The sequence below is a fragment of the Schistocerca nitens genome, chromosome 1 (assembly GCF_023898315.1).
Source record: "Schistocerca nitens isolate TAMUIC-IGC-003100 chromosome 1, iqSchNite1.1, whole genome shotgun sequence".
Lineage (NCBI taxonomy): Eukaryota > Metazoa > Arthropoda > Insecta > Orthoptera > Acrididae > Schistocerca > Schistocerca nitens.
This window is the reverse complement of record NC_064614.1, coordinates 632556667-632583859: the sequence shown is the minus strand read 5'-3', so window position 1 is coordinate 632583859 and position 27193 is coordinate 632556667. Positions and strand designations below refer to the sequence as shown.

Sequence of the window (27193 nt, the reverse complement as noted above, 5' to 3'; positions counted from 1 at the left end):
CTACAGCGAAGTTTGTATTAGTGATGCTCTTTGCGTCATTACAATTTTTGAAAGAACTATCTTTGGCCTGCAGGGTGTGTTTATTCCTTCAATGGTTCTTTTTTTTTTTTTTCAGGACGTGCTAAGCATACTGCTGAAAATAAGGACAACAACAAAGGAGAATGAAAGCGATGTCGTTGTATGAAATTCGAAGGAATAAAGAAGTATAAGAGTGAGTTTTTTAATTATTTTTCGATAGGCACATGACAACTACAGTTTGCACCAAGTCTCAGTGTAATTTCTGTAACTTCTTTATCAGCAATCTGCGCCAGATCATGGAAATAGTAGCACCCGTGCAGGGCTCAGAATTTTTTCTTTGTGTTACGTGGATAAGAAAATTTCGTAGCCACGCAACGCGCTCGTAAACATTACACAGTTTTTTAGGTACTCTGAAATTCTTGTGCATATTGTACTGAAAAGTAATGTGCCGTTACTCAACTACTTGTTTTCTGCGCTGGCGTGACATATGACTAGGCTTCGTCAACTCCATTTTCCAATACATTTTTCATTTACAACGAACCTGGCAGGCAATTAATATTCCTTCGCTGTAGGTCAGCATCTGCACCGAAAATATGCGAAATTTCTCGAAGGCTGGGTATTCTGCCGGTGGTGGGGATCGTGCCAGAAGGAGAGTGGAGTATTTTGGTTACTTGGGTGGATGACATTTTCCGGAATCCCAGGAATCGGAAGCAGCAGGGCGCCTCCAGCGTCGTGGAGCCAGTGCGGGTCGAAGCGCGGAGCAGTTCAAACGCCCAGTCGATTCAGCTCGCCACGAGGAGCAAATCGCAGGCGCGAGCTCACATTGCTCGCGGCGGAAAGGCTGTGGGTGTGTCGCTACGCCGGTTGTGCTGTCAGCTGTGGCTGCTCCGCTGACGAAGACGCTTTAAAAAATGGAGGACGCGGGAGTGACTTGTGGCGAGGGTCCCCGCGACTATCAGCTGCCGTTTGACGTTGACGGCGACGGCGACAGCTGTGCGAGCCAGCCCCTCGGCGATAGAAACGGTGAGTTTTCCACTCATGCCGCCTCCTAACCTAAGCCTGTCGGAATCGTATCGATCAATGTAGCTCCGTGACGTCTAAACGCACTCTTGTTGACGATTCTGTGACAGCACTATGCGGGAGAAAACATGTGCACTTTGCTGTGGGTGTAAATTACTGATAATACAACGTACTAACGGACGTTAATTATTTCAGTATACGTGTGAGTTTCTGCCATCACTTCTGTAGCTACTCCCTGACAACTTTTCGTGCCTATCATTGTCAACATACACTGCTGTGCAGTGTATGTGAATGAAAATATTACACGAATAATTTTATAATATTTTAGGTTAAAGTCGTTATGTACGTTCATTCGAAAACTGTAAAAAAAATCTCCGTCTTTATACGAATGAACAGGTGTAGTCATTTTATTAATGAACAAATAAATAAAACTCATGGTTTCCGTAAAATGATTATAGTATTAACACGTTAGCGGAAGAGAACTTAGCTCAACTTAATATTACAGTACCACATATAGAATAAAACAAGCAACAAGAGCATTCTGTATTCGTATCACTAACAGGAATGCCAGTAATTTTCAAACTAACAGGACTTTTTTATGTAATATGTGTACTGTTTAAATTGCCATAAAACTCATATGGTTACAAGACTTGCAGAGTGGAACTACTGATGGCTTAGCAGTAATTTACCGGGGGCTATTTAGAAGCTGTTTGTGAAAGTGAGCAATTATGCATGCACATGCAATGAAAAGAAGCGAGCGGATAATAGAGTTTTTGACAATACAAAAATGTGCGCAGGATTCTATTCAAGTCGCAAGTTTTTTTTTTTTCCATTGATACTGTAGACAAACTGTCGACGTTAACACATCCCTGACTGTACGCTTGCGTTGTCAGGTTTCCGCTGTCTGTGTTGTTGACACGTGCTATCCAGTATGAGTTACTTGTTTATTCAGAAACAGTCCCCAGTATTTCGTTGCCAAGAACACGACAGTGTTATCTCACGTGGCCTCATGCCTAAATTCTTTAAGCTACTGTACGTCAGTTTTATTACACGACAAAATATCAAAAATATTTCATAATGTGCACTGTAAGTAACGAATGGTTACATCTTTCCAGAAGTTCTCACGTCGTTTATACTTGCAAATTCGTCTCGATTGTGTGCTGTGGACCCGTTAAGCACATTTACACAGAATGTCACACTATATCTCACCTAAGATATTGCTTCAAATGAATAACAAAACATATGGCAAATCTTCATTGGGCAGACAGCATCCCAACTTTAATACCTTAGGCGTACATAGGCCTTCATGACACCGTAACCGCACGAAAGCTCTGATGGCGTAGATGGAGGCGACCATTTAGTTCTTAACTATGCTTCTTTTGTACAGTTCATCAAAGATGCCATCTAGGTATATCCAAGGATAATATTGGCCACCCACACGGGTATGACATTGCCGGGGCACACAGGTAATCTGTATTCGCGTGTAATACTAAAGAAACAAAAAATTCAGTTACTGGCCGTCCCAGAAGTGCTCGATGTTTGCCGAGCCCGTATTAACCGTAATGTGGATATGAATGAAAGCCTATATTCAGGAGTGGAGAATGTACAGTAATGACTTGATTTGTATTCTAAACGTGTGGAATCTATGAAATTAATGGGCGTAAACTGTAGCACGGTTTAAGCTTTTATTCATTTACGTGTTTACTTATTTCATTATAGTCATTCACCTATAATTTAAACGCTGGCTATGTCCATTCATACTCAAGATTGATAGTGTCAACTTTCTTTTTTCTTATACATCGACCTCAAATGATACAAAAAATACTATAAAATCGAACAAAATTCTGCTTCCTATCACGAGAATTTCATCTGCTATTAATGAAGACGACACCTACTGCCATGTCTGATAACAATATACCACTACTATTGTCCTACATGTTTCCCTTGGGTCTGCGAGTAGTTGGCACTATAACTGAAATAGATTGTGAACAGTAACGAAACGACACGATTATTTTTTGTCTGCCACATTCCACAACGCACTCAGTAGCCTCCCAGCCATTTCCGTGGGCGCTGCGATGGAATTTGCCTTCTGCGTTGTCTGCCGGCTCCCTGGTAATAGCAACGTTCCGAAGGACAAATGTTGCCGGCGAGGAGCGCAGTCACGTTCGCCCGGTTATTGGGTGGCGAAATACTGGCAACAACTGCTCTTCCACCCTACGAGTCACAATCGCCGTCCATGCAGCCAGTTGCTGTACACATGCCACAACTGTTGACCTCAGCTGTCTTCCCTGCGTTGCTTCTCGATCTTCCGTCGCGACCACCCGTAGTACAGCGGTCGACGGTTGACTGATAAGTGACGCGGTCATGATGATCTTTCTTCAGCCGATACATTGCCTTTCTTTCCGTATCTGGAGATTTAGTGGACATGTTCCAGTTATTAACTGCAACGCCTCAACTTACCCAGCACCAAAAGCTCCCGTCAATCAAAGAAGTATTCCTCGTTGGACCCTGTGAATTTCTCACGCTGGTGTTACAAACAAGATGTCTGTCCGCCCAAGCACTCGCACAATATATTGTAGATACCCCGTGGTCGCAGTTACGATAACGTTACGATTCTTCTTATTGTTTCCATTGGTAATTTCTAATCGAATCTGGCTAGACTAATAATTTTATTCAATGTGTTCCTACCTCTCTTGCTCATTTCTTTATAATATGTGCTCTATAATTCCGTCACTCGTCCAAAAAGACACCAAGGTATGCGGTGATGGACTTCCTCTTTAAGGCGCATGGTCGATTCTCCTGAAAAGTTTCCTTTTAACAAGATGTACGTGGTCTTTTTCAGCGCAACAGACAATTTAACTCCTTGGGATCACTGATGCAATTCTTGAAGTATTGCTACATTCTTACTCCAGGCTACGTCTGGCGCTTTCCGTAACAAGGACCATCGTGTCCTTGGCATTAGCCACTGCTATTAGGACCGCTTCGGTGTCTTGCAGCCTTCCGAATATCAGATCGAGTACCAAATCCCGCAACACACAGCCGCTTGTGGATCCCTATGGGCAGCCTTTAAAAATTTCTTTTGTAAGGGTCTCTCGTGAGTACGATACAGTTGCTTCTCTGTTCTGGCAATAGTTCTTAAAAAATTGTATAAAGCTTGTGAGCAGTAAGTCATTCAGGCAGTCAAAAAGTACTGATTGCCGTGAGTGATAAAACGCCCCGGCGGTATCCACCAATACGGCTATGACACATTTAAGGAAAGCGTTTTTTTGCAATCCTTGTGGCCTCATTTACAGGGTCTTCTATCGATTTCCCACTTCTGAACCCATATTGTTGGGAGTTCTTCCAGGAACACTCTTCCTCGTCTAGGCTACCACACAGCGGCTTCTCCAGCACTTTGCGTAAGTTATCGAGAAGGCAAATTGTTTTGTAGGTTTTTAGAGTCGGGGGTATTTGCTTCACCCTTTTTCGATATAATTACGTTTGCTTTCTTCCAAATATCTGGTATTCTACTCCACAATAAATGTGCTTTATAGAGTTGGCACAAATATAAGCTAATTAAATATGAAGGATATGTAGAACTTGAGGACCTGGTGATTTACTGCTTTTCGGGTTTAGTACGTATTTCCTCACCTCCTCTTTTGAAAATCGAAAAACTATTCCGTCTCCACCTTAAGCTTCTTTACTTTTGTTCCATAGTTCTGGGAGTTAATCAAATTCGTCCTCCAGTGTCTTCTGGAAAGTGTGTGTCCATCAGTAACAGTGCATATTGCCATCGGTTTTCTATCATGCTGCCGTCTGTTCGTTGAGAATTGATAATATTGTTAGAGATTTTATATTTTGACAGACGATTTTATAAGGCGTACCCGATAGATCAAGATGTAGATTCTGTGCCACGAATCGGTTCCAGCTGTCCGCGCTTGCCTGTCGCAGGCGGTCTTTAAATTGTTGCTTAACATTCCCGTATCTGCCCAATCTGCGAGATCTTTCTTCCGCAGTGTGGCCTCTCTAATAGAATCTTCTTACCCTTCCGAGTTCTGTTCTCGCTCCGGAGATCCCTCGTCCCATGGTACTTGGGCACTCCAGCCCGTTGATCTTGACTGCTATTGCACCTTTCGGGCCTCTTGTGTTACAACGACGAGTCCGGAAGGCGGAAAATGCTCCTCAGGTGGTTCCATTCTTCTTTCCTTACATTGTATCATGTATTTAAAGTGTTTAATGCTTCATCTCTTCAGTTCATTTCTACAGCAATGAAGATTATAACATTGTGGTCACTCGTGGCGAGACCTCTTTCAAGTTTCCAGGTTCTGGTCATCTTGTCTGCAGGTTCGTTAACTACTGTAACGTCTGTATTGGGCTGGGCACGAGCTCTCCATTCGCGCGTCTCTCTCTCTCTCTCTCTCTCTCTCTCTCTCTCTCTCTCTCTCTCTCTGTGTGTGTGTGTGTGTGTGTGTGTGTGTGTGTGTGTGTGTGTCAGGATTTCCACTTTGGTTTGCCACTTCCATTAGCAATTACATTATGGCTTTCTTATAGTACTACACCTCTTTCATCCTGCACTGAGCTGAACCATAAAAGTGACTTCGCCTTTGCGTGCATGGTCTAGGTTAGTGGCTTGCTTTGGTCAAGGTGACTGAAGTCTTTAAGTTGCTCAATGCACCTATCTGTGGTGTCGCTGAACTGTAAATGCAATAAGACAAAAATCAAACTGCCCGTGTCTATCAAAATCGCCACACAGGTCAGGAGTTCATTACAGCAGTCATTTTTATAGCTGAGGGGTTTCATTAAAAATGACAGTGGCTCATCCGTTTTGATCGTGTGCGACGAGCTGATATGAGACTAGCATTCCAAGGATATTTTCACCTTTCGTGTACTTCTCCTGTAAACACGACTGCCTAACTTTGTCCTCAGTTATTTTGCGAATTTCGTGCATGACGTCGTGACTTCTGATAAAATTTAGCCGGGCAGTTTTTAAACACCTTGTGTCCATGTAAGGGTAATATATTATTCGAAAGTTGTGATCACCGCGATTGCTGAAGATCGAATGGTGTAAGGAACTGCTTGCACAGATCCTCAGTATCATAAGTTATATTTCTTCTGCGAAAAACTATAAGTAGTAAGTTCTCCAAAAGCCGAGGGTACGTAGGTAGATTTTTCGATCCCAGTTGAATATAAGTCACAGAGTAAGGTGAAGGAAACGTTATAGATTTTCCTTTTGGGTGTTTGGTTCTTGTATACATCTCAGCACTGTTAGCAGATTCGATGCCTCTTCTAGTCTGGCAATGCGGACCGCGTGTTTACATCCTTCGTAGATTTGCTGTCGGTTTATATTTTATCCTTGATATGTTTTCCTCCTGTTAGTTAGTAGGTTCACATCTGTTCTTTCAGTGCATCTTTTCCCTCAGTTAAAGTTGTACATTGCTTTCTGTCTTTTCTCGATGTTTATGTTACTAATTCTTTATTGTGCTGACACACTGGACGTCTTTTCTGTGAACTTGGCATTTCGTTTTAGGGTGGTTCTCACAGTAGAAGTAGCGTAATACAGGAACTTCCAGAGCGCTTGAAGCAAAATCGTTTACATACGCTACATTGTTATTAATGCTGAAGAGTACCTCAAGCGATCAAGATTACCCTTGAACGTCTGTGTGACATAGACTATTAGGGCGGGCAAAAATGCATTAACATGGGCAAATATTGAGGATAAGACATGAAGTATTAGTAAAGAAGCATTTTCCTCTTACACTGAGGCGGGATTAAACCTTAATGGAGAAGTTAGAAAATGACATAAAACAAACAATGGAAGTAGATTCAACATTGGTACAGTGGATAGAAAGGAACTAGAATAATACGGTCATAAGAGATGCGCATATGGCGACAATACCTCAAAAATATGGAGACCTCCAGGGAACTGGATAACAGATAAACGCCTAAGGAGGACTGGAATGCCAGGATTTTTCAGGACCTGCAAGAAAGATAGCTGGTAAAAGATACTTGGACGGATAACGAGGGGTGGAGATAAGGCTGTGGTAGACAGCCTAGGTTGCGGGACAAATCTTCCATTCGGTCTCTCGTGGATCCGCCTGGTGTTGGAACTGAAGATAGCAGACAGGATGCAGAAATATTAAATACTGTATTTAAAAATGTACACATGCGGATATTAACGTATAATTATTTGGTCTCCACCCAGGCCCGCATGTGATTATTCACCGAGGTGACCAAAGTCATGGGATATCTCGTAATATCATGTCGGACCCCCTTTTGCGGAGCGTAATGCAGCAGCTCGACGTGACAGATTCAACAAGTCGTTCGAAGTCCCCTGCAGAAATATTGAGCCCTGATGTCTCTATAGCCGTCCACAATTGCAAAAGTATTGCCGATGAACTGACCTCTCTGTTATGTCCCATAAATGTTCGATGGGATTCATGTCCAGCGATCAGAGTGGCCATATCATTCGCTCAAGTTGTCCAGAATGTTCTTCAAACCAGTCGCGAACAACTGTAGCCCGGTGACATGACATCATTGTTTGGAAAACGTGGAGCACATGAATAGCTACAAATGGTCTCCGAACACAACCATTTCCAGTGAATGATCGGTTCAGTTGGACCAGAGGACCTAGCCCATTCCATTTAAACATAGCCCACACCATTATTGAGCCACCACCGGTTTTCACAGTGCCTTGTTGATGACTTGGGTCCATGAGTTCGTGGTGTCTGCGTCACACTCACTCATCTGACCAGGCCACAGGGTCCAACCGATATGGTCACGAGCCCAGAAGACTGCACACGATGTCGTGCTGTGAGCAAAAGGCACTCGCGTTAGTCGGATGCTGCCATATCCTATTAAGGCCACATTTCGCCGCACTGTCTTAACGGGTGCGTTCCCACAATCTGCGGTTGTCATGCAGTGTTGCTTGTCTGTTAACACCGACAACTCTACTCAAACACCGCGGCTGCTAAGTGAAGGCCGTTGGCCACTGTGTTGTCTATGGTAAGAGATAATGCCTGAAATTTGGAGCCGAACTGGTAAACTCATTCAAGCTCGTGATAGCTGAGTCGCAAGAATTGTAGCATGAGTGCGCTCAGAACAAGTAGGGACGTAATACTTGAATTTAAAATAGAATAAATGAACTGTGTCATCCAAAAGAGTTCACATATTACAACCTCTTCATTATTATTTGAATATTCTGGAAGGGAATGAATTATAGAAAAGTGTAGGAGAAGGGCATGCACTGAAGGCTCACCCCGTCAAAACTTTAGTTATCGGCGCACATACCTTGGGAGTGAGTTCGCCCTCTAAAACTGGCTTCTTATAAATCTCCGATGCCTGTTTTCCCAATTAGACAGACTACAGCAAGTAATAATCAACCATAAGTCAATAAATAGTACTGGGGTTGGGTGGAGGGGAGTATAGCCTTCTTAAAGCAAACAGTGCTTTTGGCCCCGACGGAATTCTGCTTCGATTTTACATTAAATACGCTGCAGTGTAATTTCTTCTTTAACTCATACTGAGGATAAAATGTTGAGTGGCAAGTAGTACTGCGTGGCAAGAAGGGAGCGCAGATCCCTGCTGTTTACAAAATCGATAAAACATCTGTCGCATAGAATTAGAGGCCAATGTTGCTGAACTGTTGGAGGAACCGAGAGCTTATTCAAACGTCAGACATTATGAAGTTCTCAGAGGAAAACAAGCTTACCTTAAAGAAATCAGAAAGATTTTGTGAACGACCGCTCGTGTGGAACACGTCTTGCAAACAATAGATGCAGGTGACCAGGCAGATGGTTCCCCCAGATTTCCGGAAGACGTTCGACACTACTACGCCGACTCCTAAGATACCATTGTAGAAGTTCTTCGCTGTTATGTGACTGGCTTGAGGATTATTTGAGGAATAGACAGCAGTACGCTATACTGAATGGCGAATGTTCTACAGAAACGAAAGCATCATCAGGTGTGCTCCGAGGAAGCATAAAAAGACCTTTGATGTTCTTGATATACGTAAATTATTTATAAGACAGGATCAGCAGCACTCTTAAGATTATTCGCTGACGATGCTGTTGTGTGCAAGAACATATTGCCGTTGGACAATTAACACGAACAGAAGAAAGACGCGGACAAAATTTCCATTTGGCGTAATGAATGGCAGCTATCTTTAAATATGGGCAAATGGAAGATGATGTCCATAACAAAGGGAGAGACCCAAATAGCATCCGATAACGAGAATAGTGGTGAACATAATGAGCACGTCAGATCGTGTAGGTAAGTATTTAGAGGCAGTACTAAGAAGCGATATAATAAACACTTATCTTAACTGAGTGGATATGTTCTTATGTGGGTTGTCTGCAACCAGTATCTGCAGTTCTGGGAGTTTACATAACCTGACAAATAAAACCAGGCCTCATCTGACATGAAGTAAAGCAAGGAATCCAAGTAACCGTTACCAATTGATGTTAAGAGCCAGTTACAATAATGGACTGCCGGCCGGTGTGGCCGAGCGGTTCTAGGCGCTACAGTCCGGAACCGCGCGACCGCTACGGTCGCATGTTCGAATCCTGCCTCGGGCATGGATGTGTGTGATGTCCTTAGGTTAATTAGGTTTAAGTAGTTCTAAGTTCTAGGGCACTGATGACCACAGCAGTTAAGTCCCATAGTGCTCAGAGCCAATTGAACAATAATGGACTGTTTTTTCCTGATCCTCAAATTTCAACTCTTTCATAATACTCACACGATAGGCTTTTAATTTCACATTTTTAGAACGATGTAGGAGACACAACGAACTGCTGCGATAACATTACTGACTTGCGGGGACTTCTCGTCATGTTCATGCGAATTCTGGCCTCGCTGTCGGCCGCCTATTCCTCTGCACATTGTGAACAGATCCTAGAGCCCTCCATTTCTTGTACACATCTTGAATAGCGCTGCTCGTGGGGAGTTTCTACCAGGACAATTGGCTTGAAGCATTTTCCTTACAAGCCTTGATGAAGACAGTCTTTATGTAACATTCCACAATATCAGTTCGCTTTTTAATGCAAACTGCCTCATCTCTGAAACAATAACACGAGCTTCTCACAACAACTGACGCACGAACACACAGATGCTTTCCGATTATATGCAGTGCAGACATTTTTCGAAAGAGTGTTGCCACTGAAGCGCCAACGAAACTGGTATAGACATGCGTATTCAAAGAGCTACGTAATCAGGCAGAATACGGTGCTGCGGTCGGCAACGCCTATATAAGACAACACGTGTTTGATGCAGTTGTTAAATCTTGATAACCTGTCATTGTAGCAGCAGTAACCGATCTGAGTGAGTTTGAACGTGGTGTTATAGTTGGCACACGAGCGATGGGACACAGCAACTCCGAGGTAGCGATGAAATTGGGATTTTCCCATGCGACCATTTCACGAGTGTGCCGTGAATATCAGGAATCCGGTAAAACATCAAATCTCCGACTTCGCCGCGGCCGTAAAATGATCATGCAAGAACGGGACCAACGACGACTGAAGAGAACCGGGCAACGTGACAGAAGTGCAACCCTTCCGCAAATTGCTGCATATTGCAATGCCGGGCCATCAACAAGTGTCAGCGCGCGAACCATTCATCGAACAATCATCGATATGGGCTTTCGGAGAAGAAGGCCCTCTCGTGTACCCTTGAATACTGCACGACACAAAGCTTTACGCCTTGCCTGGGCCCGTCAACACCGACATTGGATTGTTGATGACCGGAAACATGTTACCTGGTCAGACGAGTCTCGTTTCGAATTGTATCGAGCGGATGGACGTGTACGGGTATGGAGACAACCTCATGAATCCATGGACCCTGCATATCATCAAGGGACTGTTCAAGGTGGTGGAGGCTCTGTAATGGTGTGGGGGGTCTGCAGTTGGAGTAATATGGGACCCCTATTACGTCTAGATACGACTGAGAGATGACACGTACTTAAGCATCCTGTCTGATCACTTGCATCCTTTCTTGTCTACTGTGCATTCCGACGGACTTGGGCAGTTCCAACAGGATAATGCGACATACCAAACGTCCAGAATTGCGACAGAGTGGCTCCAGAAACACTATTCTGAATTTAAACACTTTCGCTGCCCACCAAACTCCCCAGACATAAACATTAATGAGCATGTCCGGGATGCCTTGCAATGTGCTGTTCAGAAGAGATCTCCGCCCACTCGTACTCTTACGGATTTATGGACAGCCCTGCAGGATTCATGGTATCAGTTCCCTCCAGCAGTACTTCAGACATTATTCAAGTTTATGCCACGTCGTGTTTGCGGAACTTCTGCGTGTTCGCGGGGGCGCTATGCGATGTTAAGCAGGTGTACCAGTTTCTTTGGCTCTTCATTGTATTATTTTGTAGGAGATATGATCATCATTGTGACACACAGTCTCAAAATAAAGGCTTTGCAGTTAAGGTTCGCGAGCTTCCAAAGTCTTACCGAACGTGAAAAAACAAAGTAGTCCGTCCGTTTGCGTCGTAGATAGCCATATTACTTTGTTTCGTAATGGACGATAGCCGTATGGCTGTCATAGATTATGATGATCACTGATGACACCGGTCTGGCTTCTTATTTCCTTGTCACGCCATTAAGTGTGCAGAAGCATGAGCGTGCACACGTTTTTTAGTACATACTTGGGTAAACAAACTGTTCATTGTGTCCGGAAAAGTTATAAGGAAAGAAAAAGATTTCGTGGATCCTGCAGCTGCTGAATATCATTAGAAGAAGTTCCTAAATGTCTCTTTCAGCCCCTATCCCTTTCCTATCCTGAAGAAATGAAACATCTGGGGGTAACATAGTGTAAAGTGGGGGCAAAAGGTTGAGTATAAGTGGTGTTACCGTAGTGCTAATATTTTGTCAAGTTGAAGTGCACATTCGTTCCTTTGGGCAGACACTCGACCCCACGTGGGCAGCTGCTCTGTGGAGGTCATTGTCTGCTGTGCCGAAAATAATCGGCCTCGTCACGTCCTCGTATCGCACTTTCAGAGGCAGAAATCCCCGTGAGTAGCGCCAAAACCTACCGCACGTTCTTTGTGAAGCGTCGCCTGCCTGTTTTCTAGAAATAGTCTGCGCTCGGCCGTCCAACAGCATCCCGCGTCTGTGGTTGCCAGTTGGCTCTACTAGTGTTCATTCACACCAGAACGCGTATTTCATCAACCGTCGATGTCAGTAGTTTCAACTGTCGCCATTGCCTGAACGTTAAACAGTGCCCAGAATAAGATTAAGCGATACGGTATTAGTAACAACCGCAGGTTTTGGGCACACTCACGAATCTTTTCATGTGAAAATACAAAAAAACAGTATATTCTCAATTATGTTCTACCATAAAACAAAAAAGGTTGGAAAGCAGTGTCTAGGATCGAGCCCGAGGGACGGTCGCTTGTAGCAGCACTTACGAGTGATAGAAGCGCTGCCGTCGAATACTTCGCTGTCAAAAATAAAATTTATACCCGAATACAATTTCGAAAAATTATTAATGAACGGTAAAGCCCGCGAAAAGTCGAACATTAACTCTCTCCATTATGTACCTTTGTTCGTCGGATCACTTTCACTGGCCATAGTATTGAAAATTGCTTTTGAAACTTCCCAGATCATCTTTTAGAATGAGCAAAGCGTATTATTTTCCCGAACCTGGTTATGGCCTAATGCTCATAACGATAAAAGAAATAAAATTCAGTTTTTACAGATTTTGTAAATCTTCCATCCCACGTAGCATCCTCAAATGAAGCGAGTAACTAGTGTTGGCTCTGAGCACTATGGGACTTAACTTCTGAGGTCATCAGTCCCCTAGAACTTAGAACTACTTAAACCTAACTAACGACATCGCACACATCCATGCCCGAGGCAGGATTCGAACCTGCGATCGTAGCGGTCGCGCAGTTCCAGACTGTAGCGTCTAGAACCGCTCGGCCACTTAGGCCGGCCGAGGAACTAGGGAAAAACAATTCTACTACAATGTGTATAGTCTACAATCGTGGCGTGTGGAGTAAAGCTAGTAGGTACCGTTCAGGAACGATGTTGTGGGAACAATGGCGTAGCGTTTGGCATAGACCGGTCTGAGAACAGTTGCAGCGTTGTGTTTTTTGACTGAGCATTCATGAAGCAGGATTGTTCCCCATCACTTTCGGTGTCTGAAGAGTCCGTGTCACAACGCGACGCAACCGTCAAAAGGGCGATACCGGGTTCTACATGCTACTAGGGACGTGTCTAATTCAACTGAAGTAAGTATAGCTTCTCATTACAGACGTTTGTCGGAGGAGATCTAATTTATACGTAGTGACATAAGTAAAATTTTCTGACGTTAAACCTCCTATTATTTATCGATAGTAAAAGTTTTCGCCCTGTTCTCATTGGCGAACGTAAGCGATAAAAGTGAGTGTTGATGTTTATGGGACTTACTATTGAATGTTTAGGTGGCGGTCTACTGCAAGACTCATCACCATCTGCACTCCTTTATTTGACGCAGTCTGTGATCTTCACAGAGGAGCAGGTGTGGTAACTGCCATTTAATCGAACCACTTGTCATCCTGAAAGCAACAGCCTTCAACTGACATCACTGACGAAAGAACGTCTAGTTTGAACTAAGTCGTAAGAAACGCCTCAAAAGGCTTCTAGTACACTACTGCCCATTAAAATTGCTACACCAAAAAGAAATGCAGATGATAAACGGGTATTCATTGGACAAATATATTATACTAAAACTGACATGTGATTACATTTTCACGCAATTTGGATGCATAGATCCTGAGAAATCAGTACCCAGAACAACCACCTCTGGCCGTAATAACGGCCTTGATACGCCTGGGCATTGAGTCAAACAGAGCTTGGATGGCGTGTACAGGTACAGCTCCCCATGCAGCTTCAACACGATACCACAGTTCATCGAGAGTAGTGACTGGCGTATTGTGACGAGCCAGTTGCTCGGCCACCATTGACCAAACGTTTTCAATTCGTGAGAGATCTCGAGAATGCACTGGCCAGGGCAGCAGTCGAGCATTTTCTGTATCCAGAAAGGCCTGTACAGGACCTGCAACATGCGGTCGTGCATTATCCTGCTGAAACGTAGGGTTTTGCAGGGATCGAATGAAGGGTAAAGCCACTGGTCGTAACACATCTGAAATGAAATGTAACGTCCACTGTTCAAAGTGCCGTCAATGCAAACAAGAGGTGACCCAGACGTGTAACCAATGCCACCCCAAACCATCACGCCGTGTCATACGCCAGTATGACGATGACGAATACACGCTTCCAATGTGCGTTCCCGCGTTGTCGCCAAACAGGGATGCGACCATCATGATGCTGTAAACAGAACCTGGATACATCCGAAAAAATGACGTTTTGCTATTCGTACACCCAGGTTCGTCGTTGAGTTCACCATCGCAGGTGCTCCTGTCTGTGATGCAGCGTCAAGACTAACCGCAGTCATGGCCTCCGAGCTGATAGTCCGTGCTGCTGCAAAAGTCTTCGAACTGTTCGTGCAGATGGATGTTGTCTTGCAAACGTCCCCATCTGTTGACTCAGGGATCGAGACGTTACAGCCATGCGGATAAGATGCCTGTCATCTCGACTGCTAGTGATACGAGGCGGTTGGGATCCAGCACGGCGTTCCGTATTACCCTCCTGAACCCACCGATTCCATATTCTGCTAACAGTCATTGGATATTTGACCAACGCGAGCAGCAATGTCGCTATACGATAAACCGCAATCGCGATGGGCTACAATCCGACCTTTATCAAAGTCGTAAACGTGATGGTACGCATTTCTCCTCCTCACACGAGGCATCACAACAACGTTTCACCAGGCAACGGCGGGCAACTGCTGTTTGTGTATGAGAAATCGGTTGGAAACTTTCCTCATGTCAGCACGTTGTAGGTGTCGCCACCGGCGCCAATCTTGTGTGAATGCTCTGAAAAGCTAATCATTTGCATATCAAAGCACCTTCTTCCTGTCGGTTAAATTTCGCGTCTGTAGCACGTAGTCTTCGTGGTGTAGCAATTTTTATGGCCAGTAGTGTACTTATAACAGCTTCTGTGCAGGTAACAATCTCACGGATAATTAACGTCTAAAAACAAATCAGTCCCCTTCTCCACACCCTCTATAAGTAAAATTAATCCTCTGTTTGTGAGGAATAAATTACACCGAGAAAATATGAATATAACACTCGTATTGCACAATGCCTCAACAACAAAATCAAAACACAATTAAATAAAATGATTACAAGCAAAGAACACAAAACCTCTCAAACAACACACAGTGCAGTACACACACAAGCACAAAAAATCAAGTCATGTAATGACCAACATGAAGAAGTGGTACACTTTAACACACAAATACAAATGAAAGCACACAATAGCAAGTATACAGGAGAAACAAGGATTAAACATTGCTAACAGAACAGAACAGTCGCACTCACAAACACCAACAGACAAGCCAGTCGCATACCAAGAAGGTGCTATATACCAGTTAGAAAGTCAAGAAAGCAAATATTGTATCTGGGAATAACTTAAAGACGCAAAGAACACATAAGAAGATGGAAATATCTTTCATATACACACATCAAAAAAAGTTTTGCATCACCCCAGTTCCCAGAACTCTTGAAGATAGACACTGACTGTGAGTATTTTATCACAGACACAGTCCGTTTGATTGTTCACAGATGTCACTAAACCCACCCAAAGACGTAGACAACCATGCATGAGCAGCATCTATTAGACGGTGGGGGTCCGACAGCCGATCAGTTCCAGTCATTCCACAAGGAAGGAGTTACATGGCTCGTGTTGTCTGTAGTTCAACCATGCCTAGACAGTCAATACCGCGGTTTGATCGCGACCGCATTGGTACTTTGTGCCAGAAAGGGCTCTCAACAAGGGAAGTGTCCAGGCGCCTCGGAGTGGACCAAAGCGATATTGTGTGGACAAGGAGGAGACAGAGACAGGAACTGTCGATAACATGCCTCGCTCAGGCCGCCCACCCAAGGGCTACTACTGCAGTGGATGACCGCTATCTACGGATTATGGCTCGGATGAACCCTGACAGCAACGCCACCTTGTTGAATAATGCTTTTCGTGCAGCCACAGGATGTCGTGATGCGAACCAAACTGTGCGCAATAGGCCGCATGATGCACAATTTCACTTCATGGCGAGGTCCAGCTTTGCAAACCACGGTACCATGAAGAGCTGTCCTGATGGGCCCAACATCATGCCGAATGGATCGCTCAGGATTGGCATCACGTTCTCTTCACCGATGAGTGTCGCATATGCCTTCAACCAGACAACCATCGGAGACGTGTTTGGAGGCAACCCGGTCAGGCTGAACGCCTATAGACACCCTGTCCAGCGAGTGCAGCAGGGCGGAGGTTCCCTGCTGTTTTGGGTGGCATTATGTGGGGCCGACGTACGCCGCTGGTGGTCATGGAAGGCGCCGTAACGGCTGTACGATACGTGAATGCCATCCTCCGACTGGTAGTGCAACCATATCGGCAGCATATTGGCGACGCATTCGTCTTCATGGGCGACAGTTCGCGTCCCCATCGTGCACATCTTGTGGATGACTTCCTTCAAGATAACATCACTCCATTAGAGTGGCCATTATGTTCTCCAGACATGAACCGTATCGAACATGCCTGGGATAGATTGAAAAGGGCTGTTTATGGGCGACGCGACCCACCAACCACTTTGAGGGATACGCCGAATCACCGTTGAGGAGTGGGACAATCTGGACCAACAGTGCTTGATGAACTTGTGAATAGCATGCCACGACGAATACAGGAATGCATCAACGCAAGATGACGTGCTACTGGGTATTAGAGGTATCAGTGTGTACAGCAGTCTGGTCCACCACCTCTGAAGGTCTCGCTGTATGGTTGTACAACTTGTAATGTATGGTTTTCATGAGCAATAAAAAGGGTGGAAATGATGTTCATGTTGATCTCTATGCAATTTTCTGTACAGGTTCCGGAACCGAGGTGATGCAAAACATTTTTTGATGTATGTACAAAGAGCTCTTTCAGTGAAGACAAAGCGTAATAACTGACCAAATCAATATAAGCAACCACTCGCTGATCATGTTACCCACTAAAAAAAAAAAAAAAAAGATGTAAAAGATGACCAGACGAAATGGCAATCACACACAGAATAACTTACTCACACGCACATAGCAAACAAGCAAATATCAAGCTACATATAGAATCACAATCGGGAGTCCGGTAGTGCGGACACATTACATAGGTACCACCTACGTCATCAGTTCAGTCTATCATCTCACTGTCGAAGTCCAGAGATAACGTTGAAGACCTTAAATACGATGGCTGGACAATATAAACGCAGATTTAAGTTCAAGAAGCTTAAATCCTCAAGAAGCATTAGACCGTAAGAAATGGCACGCATTGACCCAAAAAGCAGAGACCGCTTCAACGGGAAGGGAAGGCGCTAATAATAATAATAATAATAATAATAATAATTTACCCGTGGAGGCCCGGGAAAAGAATAGGCCTCCGGTATGTTCTGCCAGTCGTAAAAGGCGACGAAAAGAACAAACCACTAATAGGGCTAACCCCCCTTTAGTGTGATTAGTTGGTTCAGGACAGAACTAATGAAGCCTCGGACAAGCGCCGTCATGGTCGGGGACGACGCTTGAACCCTATGCCCGCCCACAATGGTAACGACACTGCTAGCCAACTGGAAAATGATTTAAATCCAAATAGAGGTGTTTTGCAGGATATGCTTCCTGCAACCACCCTAGAAGGAAAACAAAGACAGAGGATGAGATGTTCAGATGAAGTTAAGACACCTCATGTTCTGTTATTACCAAGCAACAAACCTAGGAACCAACACAACTGGATACAGATCACAAGTATACACAACATTTATTACCAGATACCCAGAATTAAAATTTTTAACAGAACAACGACTAGCTGATCAGATCCGTGTAATAATCAAAAATAACAGGATACCCCAGTCAGAATTAGAAAACATCAAACAACAAGTACAACAAATACTGGAACAAAATAATGTGCAATCAGAAGAAGAAGAAAATACAGTAATGGACTCAAACATCCCAGAGCAAACAAACAAAGAACAACACGCACCAATTAAACAATCAGAGGAAAACGAAATCTTAAGACAGCCACCAGAACAAGCACAAATAGAACACGAAGTGACACACATGTTAGATAAAGAAGAAAAATTTCAGCTGACATATATAGAATACAAAGACACAAATACAGACATAAGACCATTCTTGCATAGACCACCAAATAACCCACAAGTCGAAACAACAATAAAAACTATCAACACAATCATACACAACAAAATAAATGAAAACACAACTATGGAAGAGTTACAACTACTGGTTTATATAGGAGCACTCGCTACACTAAATATACACACTAGACAGAGATCAGAACCAACCAACACACAGAAGAAACCCACAAAACCAGCATGGCAACACAGGCTACAGATCAGAATAGAAAAACTGAGAAAAGACATCGGACAGTTAACACAATTTATAAGAAATGAAATCTCGGAAAAAAAACGAAAAAGGTTAGGTAAAATCTCACAACAAGAAGCGACAGAGCAATTAGACGAAAAGAAGCAGAAATTACAAGCATTAGCCAAACGACTCAGAAGATACAAAAGAAGTGAAAATAGAAGGAAACAAAACCAAACATTCAACACAAACCAAAAGAAATTTTACCAGACAATAGATAACACACACACATTAAAATAAACAATCCACCAAACATAACAGACATGGAACACTTCTGGAGCAACATATGGTCTAACCCGGTACAACATAACAGGCATGCACGGTGGATACAAGCAGAAACAGACACATACAACATGATACCACAAATGCCTGAAGTGATAATTTTGCAACATGAAGTCACCCAAGCAATTAATTCTACTCACAATTGGAAAGCCGCTGGAAATGATAAAATAGCAAATTTCTGGTTAAAGAAGTTCACCTCAACACATTCACATCTAACTAAATTATTTAACAGTTACATTGCAGACCCATACACATTCCCTGATACACTTACACATGGAATAACTTATCTGAAACCTAAAGATCAAGCAGACACAGCGAACCCAGCTAAATATCGCCCCATAACATGCCTACCAACAATATACAAAATATTAACTTCAATCATTAAACAGAAATTAATGACACATACAACACAGAACAAAATTATAAATGAAGAACAAAAAGGCTGTTGCAAAGGAGCACGAGGATGTAAAGAGCAACTGATAATAGATACAGAGGTGACATATCAAGCTAAAACCAAACAAAGGTCGCTACACTACGCATACATTGATTACCAAAAAGCTTTTGATAGTGTACCCCACTCATGGTTACTACAAATATTGGAAATATACAAAGTAGATCCTAAATTGATACAGTTCCTAAACATAGTAATGAAAAATTGGAAAACCACACTTAATATCCAAACAAATTCAAATAATATCACATCACAGCCAATACAGATTAAGCATGGAATATACCAAGGAGACTCATTAAGTCCTTTCTGGTTCTGCCTTGCTCTGAACCCACTATCCAACATGCTAAATAATACAAATTGTGGATACAATATTACTGGAACATACCCACACAAAATCACACATTTGCTATACATGGATGATCTAAAACTACTGGCAGCAACAGATCAACAACTCAACCAATTACTCAAGATAACAGAAGTATTCAGGAATGATACAAGTATGGCTTTTGGAACAGACAAATGTAAGAAAAATAGCATAGTCAAGGGAAAACACACTAAACAAGAAGATTACATATTGGATAACCACAGCGACTGCATAGAAGCGATGGAAAAAACGGATGCCTATAAATATCTAGTATGCAGACAAAAAATAGGAACAGATAATACAAATATTAAAGAAGAACTAAAAGAAAAATATAGACAAAGACTAACAAAAATACTGAAAACAGAATTGACAGCAAGAAACAAGACCAAAGCTATAAATACTTATGCCATACCAATATTGACCTACTCATTTGGAGTAGTGAAATGGAGTAACACAGACCTAGAAGCACTCAATACACTTACACGATCACAATGCCATAAATATAGAATACATCACATACATTCAGCAACAGAAAGATTCACATTAAGCAGAAAGGAAGGAGGAAGGGGATTTATCGATATAAAAAACCTAAATTATGGACAGGTAGACAATTTAAGAAAATTCTTTATAGAACGAGCAGAAACTAGCAAAATACACAAAGCAATCACTCATATAAATACATCGGCTACACCACTACAATTTCATAACCACCTCTACAACCCTTTAGACCACATAACATCAACAGATACGAAGAAAGTAAATTGGAAAAAGAAAACACTTCATGGCAAGCACCCGTATCATCTAACACAGCCACACATCGATCAAGACGCATCCAACAAATGGCTAAGAAGAGGCAATATATACAGTGAGACGGAAGGATTCATGATTGCAATACAGTATCAAACAATAAACACCAGGTATTACAGCAAGCATATTATTAAAGATCCCAATACCACAACAGATAAATGCAGACTTTGTAAACAACAAATAGAAACAGTAGATCACATCACAAGCGGATGTACAATACTAGCAAATACAGAATACCCCAGAAGACATGACAATGTCGCAAAAATAATACATCAACAGCTTGCCTTACAACATAAACTTTTAAAACAACAAGTTCCTACATACAAGTATGCACCACAAAATGTACTGGAGAATGATGAATACAAATTATACTGGAACAGAACCATTATAACAGATAAAACAACGCCACATAACAAACCTGACATCATACTCACCAATAAAAAGAAGAAATTAACACAACTAATCGAAATATCCATACCCAATACAACAAACATACAAAAGAAAACAGGAGAAAAAATTGAAAAATACATCCAACTGGCTGAGGAAGTCAAAAACATGTGGCATCAGGATAAAGTTGACATCATACCAATTATAGTATCAACTACAGGAGTCATACCACACTATATCCACCAGTACATCAATGCAATACAGCTACATCCAAACACATATATACAACTACAGAAATCCGTAATTATTGATACATGTTCAATTACCCGAAAGTTCCTAAATGCAATATAACACATACCGTACAGTTAATAGGAAGTGACGCTTGATCAAGGTCCGCGTGACTTTCCATTCTCAACCAGACTTAACGTCTGAGAAAGTAAAGAAATAGTAATAATAATAATAATCATCCCGTGGAGGCCCGGGACAAGAATAGGTCTCCGGTATGTTCTACCAGTCGTAAAAGGCGACGAAAAGAACAAAACACTAATAGGGCTAACTCCCCCTTTTAGTGTGATTACTTAGTTCAGGACAGAACTAATGAAGCCTCGGACAAGCGCCGTCATGGTCGGGGACGACGCTTGAACCCTATGCCCGCCCACAATGGTAACGACACTGCTAGCCAACTGGAAAATGATTTAAATCCAAATAGAGGTGTTTTGCAGGATATGCTTCCTGCAACCACCCTAGAAGGAAAACAAAGACAGAGGATGAGATGTTCAGATGAAGTTAAGACACCTCATGTTCTGTTATTACCAAGAAACAAACTTAGGAATCAACACAACTGGATACAGTTCACAAGTATTCACAACATTTATTAACAGATACCCAGAATTAAAATTTTTAACAGAACAACGACTAGCTGATCAGATCCATGTAATAATAAAAAATAACAGGATACCCCAGTCAGAATTAGAAAACATCAAACAACAAGTACAACAACTACTGGAACAAAATAATGTGCAAGCAGAAGAAGAAGAAGAAGAAGAAGAAAATACAGTAATGGACTCAAACATCCCAGAGCAAACAAACAAAGAACACACATCAATTAAACAATCAGAGGAAAACGAAATCTTAAGACAGCCACCAGAACAAGCACAAATAGAACATGAAGTGACACACATGTTAGATATAGAAGAAAAATTTCAGTTGACATATATAGAATACAAAGACACAAATACAGACATTTGACCATTCTTGCATAGATCACCAAATAACCCACAAGTCGAAACAACAATAACAACTATCAACACAATCATACACAACAAAATAAATGAAAATACAACTATGGAAGAGTTACAACTACTGGTTTATGTAGGAGCACTCACTACACTAAATATACACACTAGGCAGAGATCAGAATCAACCAACACACAGAAGAAACCCACAAAACCAGCATGGCAACACAGGCTACAGATCAGAATAGAAAAACTGAGAAAAGATATCGGACAGCTAACACAATTTATAAGAAATGAAATATCAGACAAAAAAACGAAAAAGGTTAGGTAAAATATAACAACAAGAAGCAATAGAGCAATTAGATGAAAAGAAGCAGAAATTACAAGCATTGGCCAAACGACTTAGAAGATACAAAAAAAGTGAAAATAGAAGGAAACAAAAGCAAACATTCAACACAAACCAAAAGTTTTACCAGACAATAGATAACACACACATTAAAATAGACAATCCACCAAACATAAGACATGGAACACTTCTGGAGCAACATATGGTCAAACCCGGTGCAATATAAGACATGCATGGTGGATACAAGCAGAAACACACATACAAGATGATACCACAAATGCCTGAAGTGATAATTTTGCAACATGAAGTCACCCGAGCAATTAAATCTACACACAATTGGAAAGCCCCTGGAAATGATAAAATAGCAAATTTCTGGCTAAAGAAGTTCACCTCAACACATTCACATCTAACTAAATTATTTAACAGTTACATTGCAGACCCATACACATCCCCTGATACACTTACACATGGAATAACCTATCTGAAATCTAAAGATCAAGTAGACACAGCAAACCCAGCTAAATATCGCCCGCCCGCATCTCGTGGTCGTGCGGTAGCGTTCTCGCTTCCCACGCCCGGGTTCCCGGGTTCGATTCCCGGCGGGGTCAGGGATTTTCTCTGCCTCGTGATGGCTGGGTGTTGTGTGCTGTCCTTAGGTTAGTTAGGTTTAAGTAGTTCTAAGTTCTAGGGGACTGATGACCATGGATGTTAAGTCCCATAGTGCTCAGAGCCATTTGTACCATTTTTTTAAATATCGCCCCATAACATGCCTACCAACAATACACAAAATATTAACTTCAGTCATTACACAGAAATTATTGACACATACAACACAGAACAACATTATAAATGAAGAACAAAAAGGCTGCTGCAAAGGAGCACGAGGATGTAAAGAGCAACTGATAATAGATGCAGAGGTGACATATCAAGCTAAAACCAAACAAAGGTCGCTACACTATGCATACATTGATTACCAAAAAACTTTTGATAGTGTACCCCACTCATGGTTACTACAAATATTGGAAATATGCAAAGCAGATCCTAAACTGATACAGTTCCTAAACATAGTAATGAAAAATTGGAAAACCACACTTAATATTGAAACAAATTCAAATAATATCACATCACAGCCAATACAGATTAAGCATGGAATATACCAAGGAGACTCATTAAGTCCTTTCTGGTTCTGTCTTCCTCTGAACCCACTATCCAACATGCTAAATAATACAAATTATGGATATAATATTACTGGAACATACCCACACAAAATCACACATGTGCTATACATGGATGATCTAAACCTACTGGCAGCAACCAATCAACAACTCAACCAATTACTAAAGATAACAGAAGTATTCAGCAATGATATAAATATGGCTTTTGGAACAGACAAATGTAAGAAAAATAGCATAGTCAAGGGAAAACACACTAAACAAGAAGATTACATATTGGATAACCACAGTGACTCCATAGAAGCGATGGAAAAAACAGATGCCTATAAATATCTAGGATACAGGCAAAAAATAGGAATTGATAATACAAATATTAAAGAAGAACTAAAAGAAAAATATAGACAAAGACTAACAAAAATACTGAAAACAGAATTGACAGCAAGAAACAAGACAGAAGCTATAAATACTTATGCCATACCAATATTGACCTACTCATTTGGAGTAGTGAAATGGAGTAACACAGACCTAGAAGCACTCAATACACTCACACGATCACAATGCCACAAATATAGAATACATCACATACATTCAACAACAGAAAGATTCACATTAAGCAGAAAGGAAGGAGGAAGGGGATTCATCGACATAAAAATCCTACATTATGGACAGGTAGACAATTCAAGTAAATTCTTTATAGAACGAGCAGAAACTAGCAAAATACACAAAGCAATTACTCATATAAATACATCGGCTACACCACTGCAATTTCATAACCACTTCTACAACCCTTTACATCACATAACATCAACAGATACGAAGAAAGTAAATTGGAAAAAGAAAACACTACATGGCAAGCACCCGTATCATCTAACACAGCCACACATCGATCAAGACGCATCCAACACATGGCTAAGAAAAGGCAATATATACAGTGAGACGGAAGGATTCATGATTGCAATACAGGATCACAAACAATAAACACCAGATATTACAGCAAGCATATTATTAAAGATCCCAATACTACAACAGATAAATACAGACTTTGCAAACAGCAAATAGAAACAGTGGATCACATAACAGGCGGATGTACAATACTAGCAAATACAGAATACCCCAGAAGACATGGCAATGTAGCAAAAATAATACATCAACAACTCGCCATACAACATAAACTAATAAAACATGTTCCCACATACAAGTATGCACCACAAAATGTACTGGAGAATGATGAATACAAATTATACTGGAACAAAACCATTATAACAGATAAAACAACACCACATAACAAACCTGACATCATACTCACCAATAAAAAGAAGAAATTAACACAACTAATCGAAATATCCATATCCAATACAACAAATATACAAAAGGAAACAGGAGAAAAAATACATCCAACTGGCTGAGGAAGTCAAGGACATGTGGCATCAGGATATACTTGACATTATACCAATTACACATCCACCACAGGAGTCATACCACACAATATCCACCAGTACATCAACACAATACAGCTACATCCAAACATATATATACAACTACAGAAATCCGTAATTATTGATACATGTTCAATCACCCGAAAGTTCCTAAATGCAATATAACATATACCGTACAGTTAAAAGGAAGTCACGCTTGATCAAGGTCCGCGTCACTTTCCAATTTTGACCAGACACAACGTCTGAGAAAAGAAATAATAATAATAATAATAATAATAATGGAGAAAAAATTGAAAAATACATCCAACTGGCTGAGGAAGTCAAAGACATGTGGCATCAGGATAAAGTTGACATCATACCAATTATACTATCAACTACAGGAGTCATACCACACAATATCCACCAGTACATCAATGCAATACAGCTACATCCAACCATATATATACAACTACAGAAATCCGTAATTATTGATACATGTTCAATTACCCGAAAGTTCCTAAATGCAATATAACACATACCGTACAGTTAATAGGAAATGACGCTTGTTCAAGGTCCGCGACACTTTCCATTCTTAACCAGACTTAACGTCTGAGAAAGTAAAGAAATAATAATAATAATAAACAGACACCATAACAGAAACAAAAGACCAATGACAAACACACAGCGTCAGTTGGCAACATACACAGTGAGAATCAGAAATGTACATATAAAACGCAGAAAACCTGTCTTTTGGAATATCCAGACGACGACCACCACCTAAATACGACTCCAGGACAACACACATGGAATGGATTAATAACTTAAAAAATAGCAAGTAACACCAAATGGTAATCTAATTTCACGAAACTTGTGCTGCAAACATTGTTTCTCTCCTAAAATAAAAGATAAAAATGCAATGTATGTCTGTAACTAGTAAATATCGCAGTTACCACCTACATAAAACAAACATTTATTCCAAGCACCGGAAATCTTTCACAAATAAAAGAAGCGAAACGCATATGGTACAAAACAAACTGCCTTTCATGTAGTTGCAAAACTTGTTCGTATCAATGAAGATCATGCAACTAAGGTGTGACGGAAGACGTATAAAATGATGCACATATTTTTTTCTTTTCTTTTGCATGGAATGAATCTTCGGCAAAGTCATTGTATGGCGCTCTGAAGTTCTAATATTCTATGATTACAATCTTCGTTGCTTTATTTTCCAGTCAGATAAAGAAGAGTGGTGTACGTGGAATTCGTCCATTGATGCCCATAGATATGTACCAGAGACGTAAAAATTCTCCGTCGAACTGCCTGCCCGCCCCTATCTCCTCCTCAACCATTAAAGCAGCTCATCCTACCGCAACGGAGACACAAAAGTGCATGTGTACTGACGCTCAGTGGTTAAAGCAGGCCAACATGTGTGTTTCCACAAGCTTGCCATGCTTCACGGAACGCGTTCAGCCTGCTGCGCCTTTCAACAGGTTGCGCTGCCAATCCGTCGTGACTACATAATAGCCAGGTAAGAGGTCTGTTCAAAAGATTCAGGAACTTTGCCCACAAAAATTTTCTACGCTTAGCTTTTACTTCTTGTGCATCATTTCCTTCGAATTACTCTCCTCCACAATTGATACACCGCTCTCAACGCAGTTTCAACTTCCGGAACCAGGCTTGGACACCTCTTGCCGGATCGCGCGAAGCGCTATCTACGAATTTTCTTGTATCTCGTCTATCGTGGCAAATCTGCGTCCTTTCTGTGGGTTTTCAGCTTTAAAAATAAACATAGGTCCGCAGGGGCCCAGTCTGGAGAGTAAGGAGGATGAGGCCGCGTGGTGATTTCGTTTTTTGTGCAATAGTCACAAACCAGTAGGAATGAATATGTGCGTGCGTTACCGTGATACAAGAGCCATGAATTGTCCCAGCACATTTCAGGTTGTTTCCTTCTCACATTTTCACGTAGGCGTCGCAACACGTCCAAATAGTACCATCGATTATTAATTTGTTGCTGTGGCGCGAATTCATGACGAACTAATCAAATGGTTCAAATGGCTCTGAGCACTATGGGACTTAACATCTTAGGTCATCAGTACCATAGAACTTAGAACTAGTTAAACCTAACTAACCTAAGGACATCACACACATGCATGCCCGAGGCAGGATTCGAACCTGCGACCGCAGAAGTCGCGCGGTTCCGGACTGCGCGCCTAG

The 27193-nt window shown here is 41.7% G+C and overlaps 1 protein-coding gene across 1 annotated transcript in view; it reads left to right on the top strand.

The window, feature by feature from the left end:
• Positions 1 to 764: 764 nt before the first annotated feature.
• Positions 765 to 27193, top strand: part of LOC126257893 (AMP deaminase 2) — a 470969-nt gene continuing 444540 nt past the window's right edge. The window contains exon 1 of the mRNA XM_049955599.1: positions 765 to 1041. Within this exon, the coding sequence (XP_049811556.1) occupies positions 930 to 1041 (112 nt within the window). The 5' untranslated portion in view covers positions 765 to 929. The remainder of the gene's footprint in view (positions 1042 to 27193) is intronic.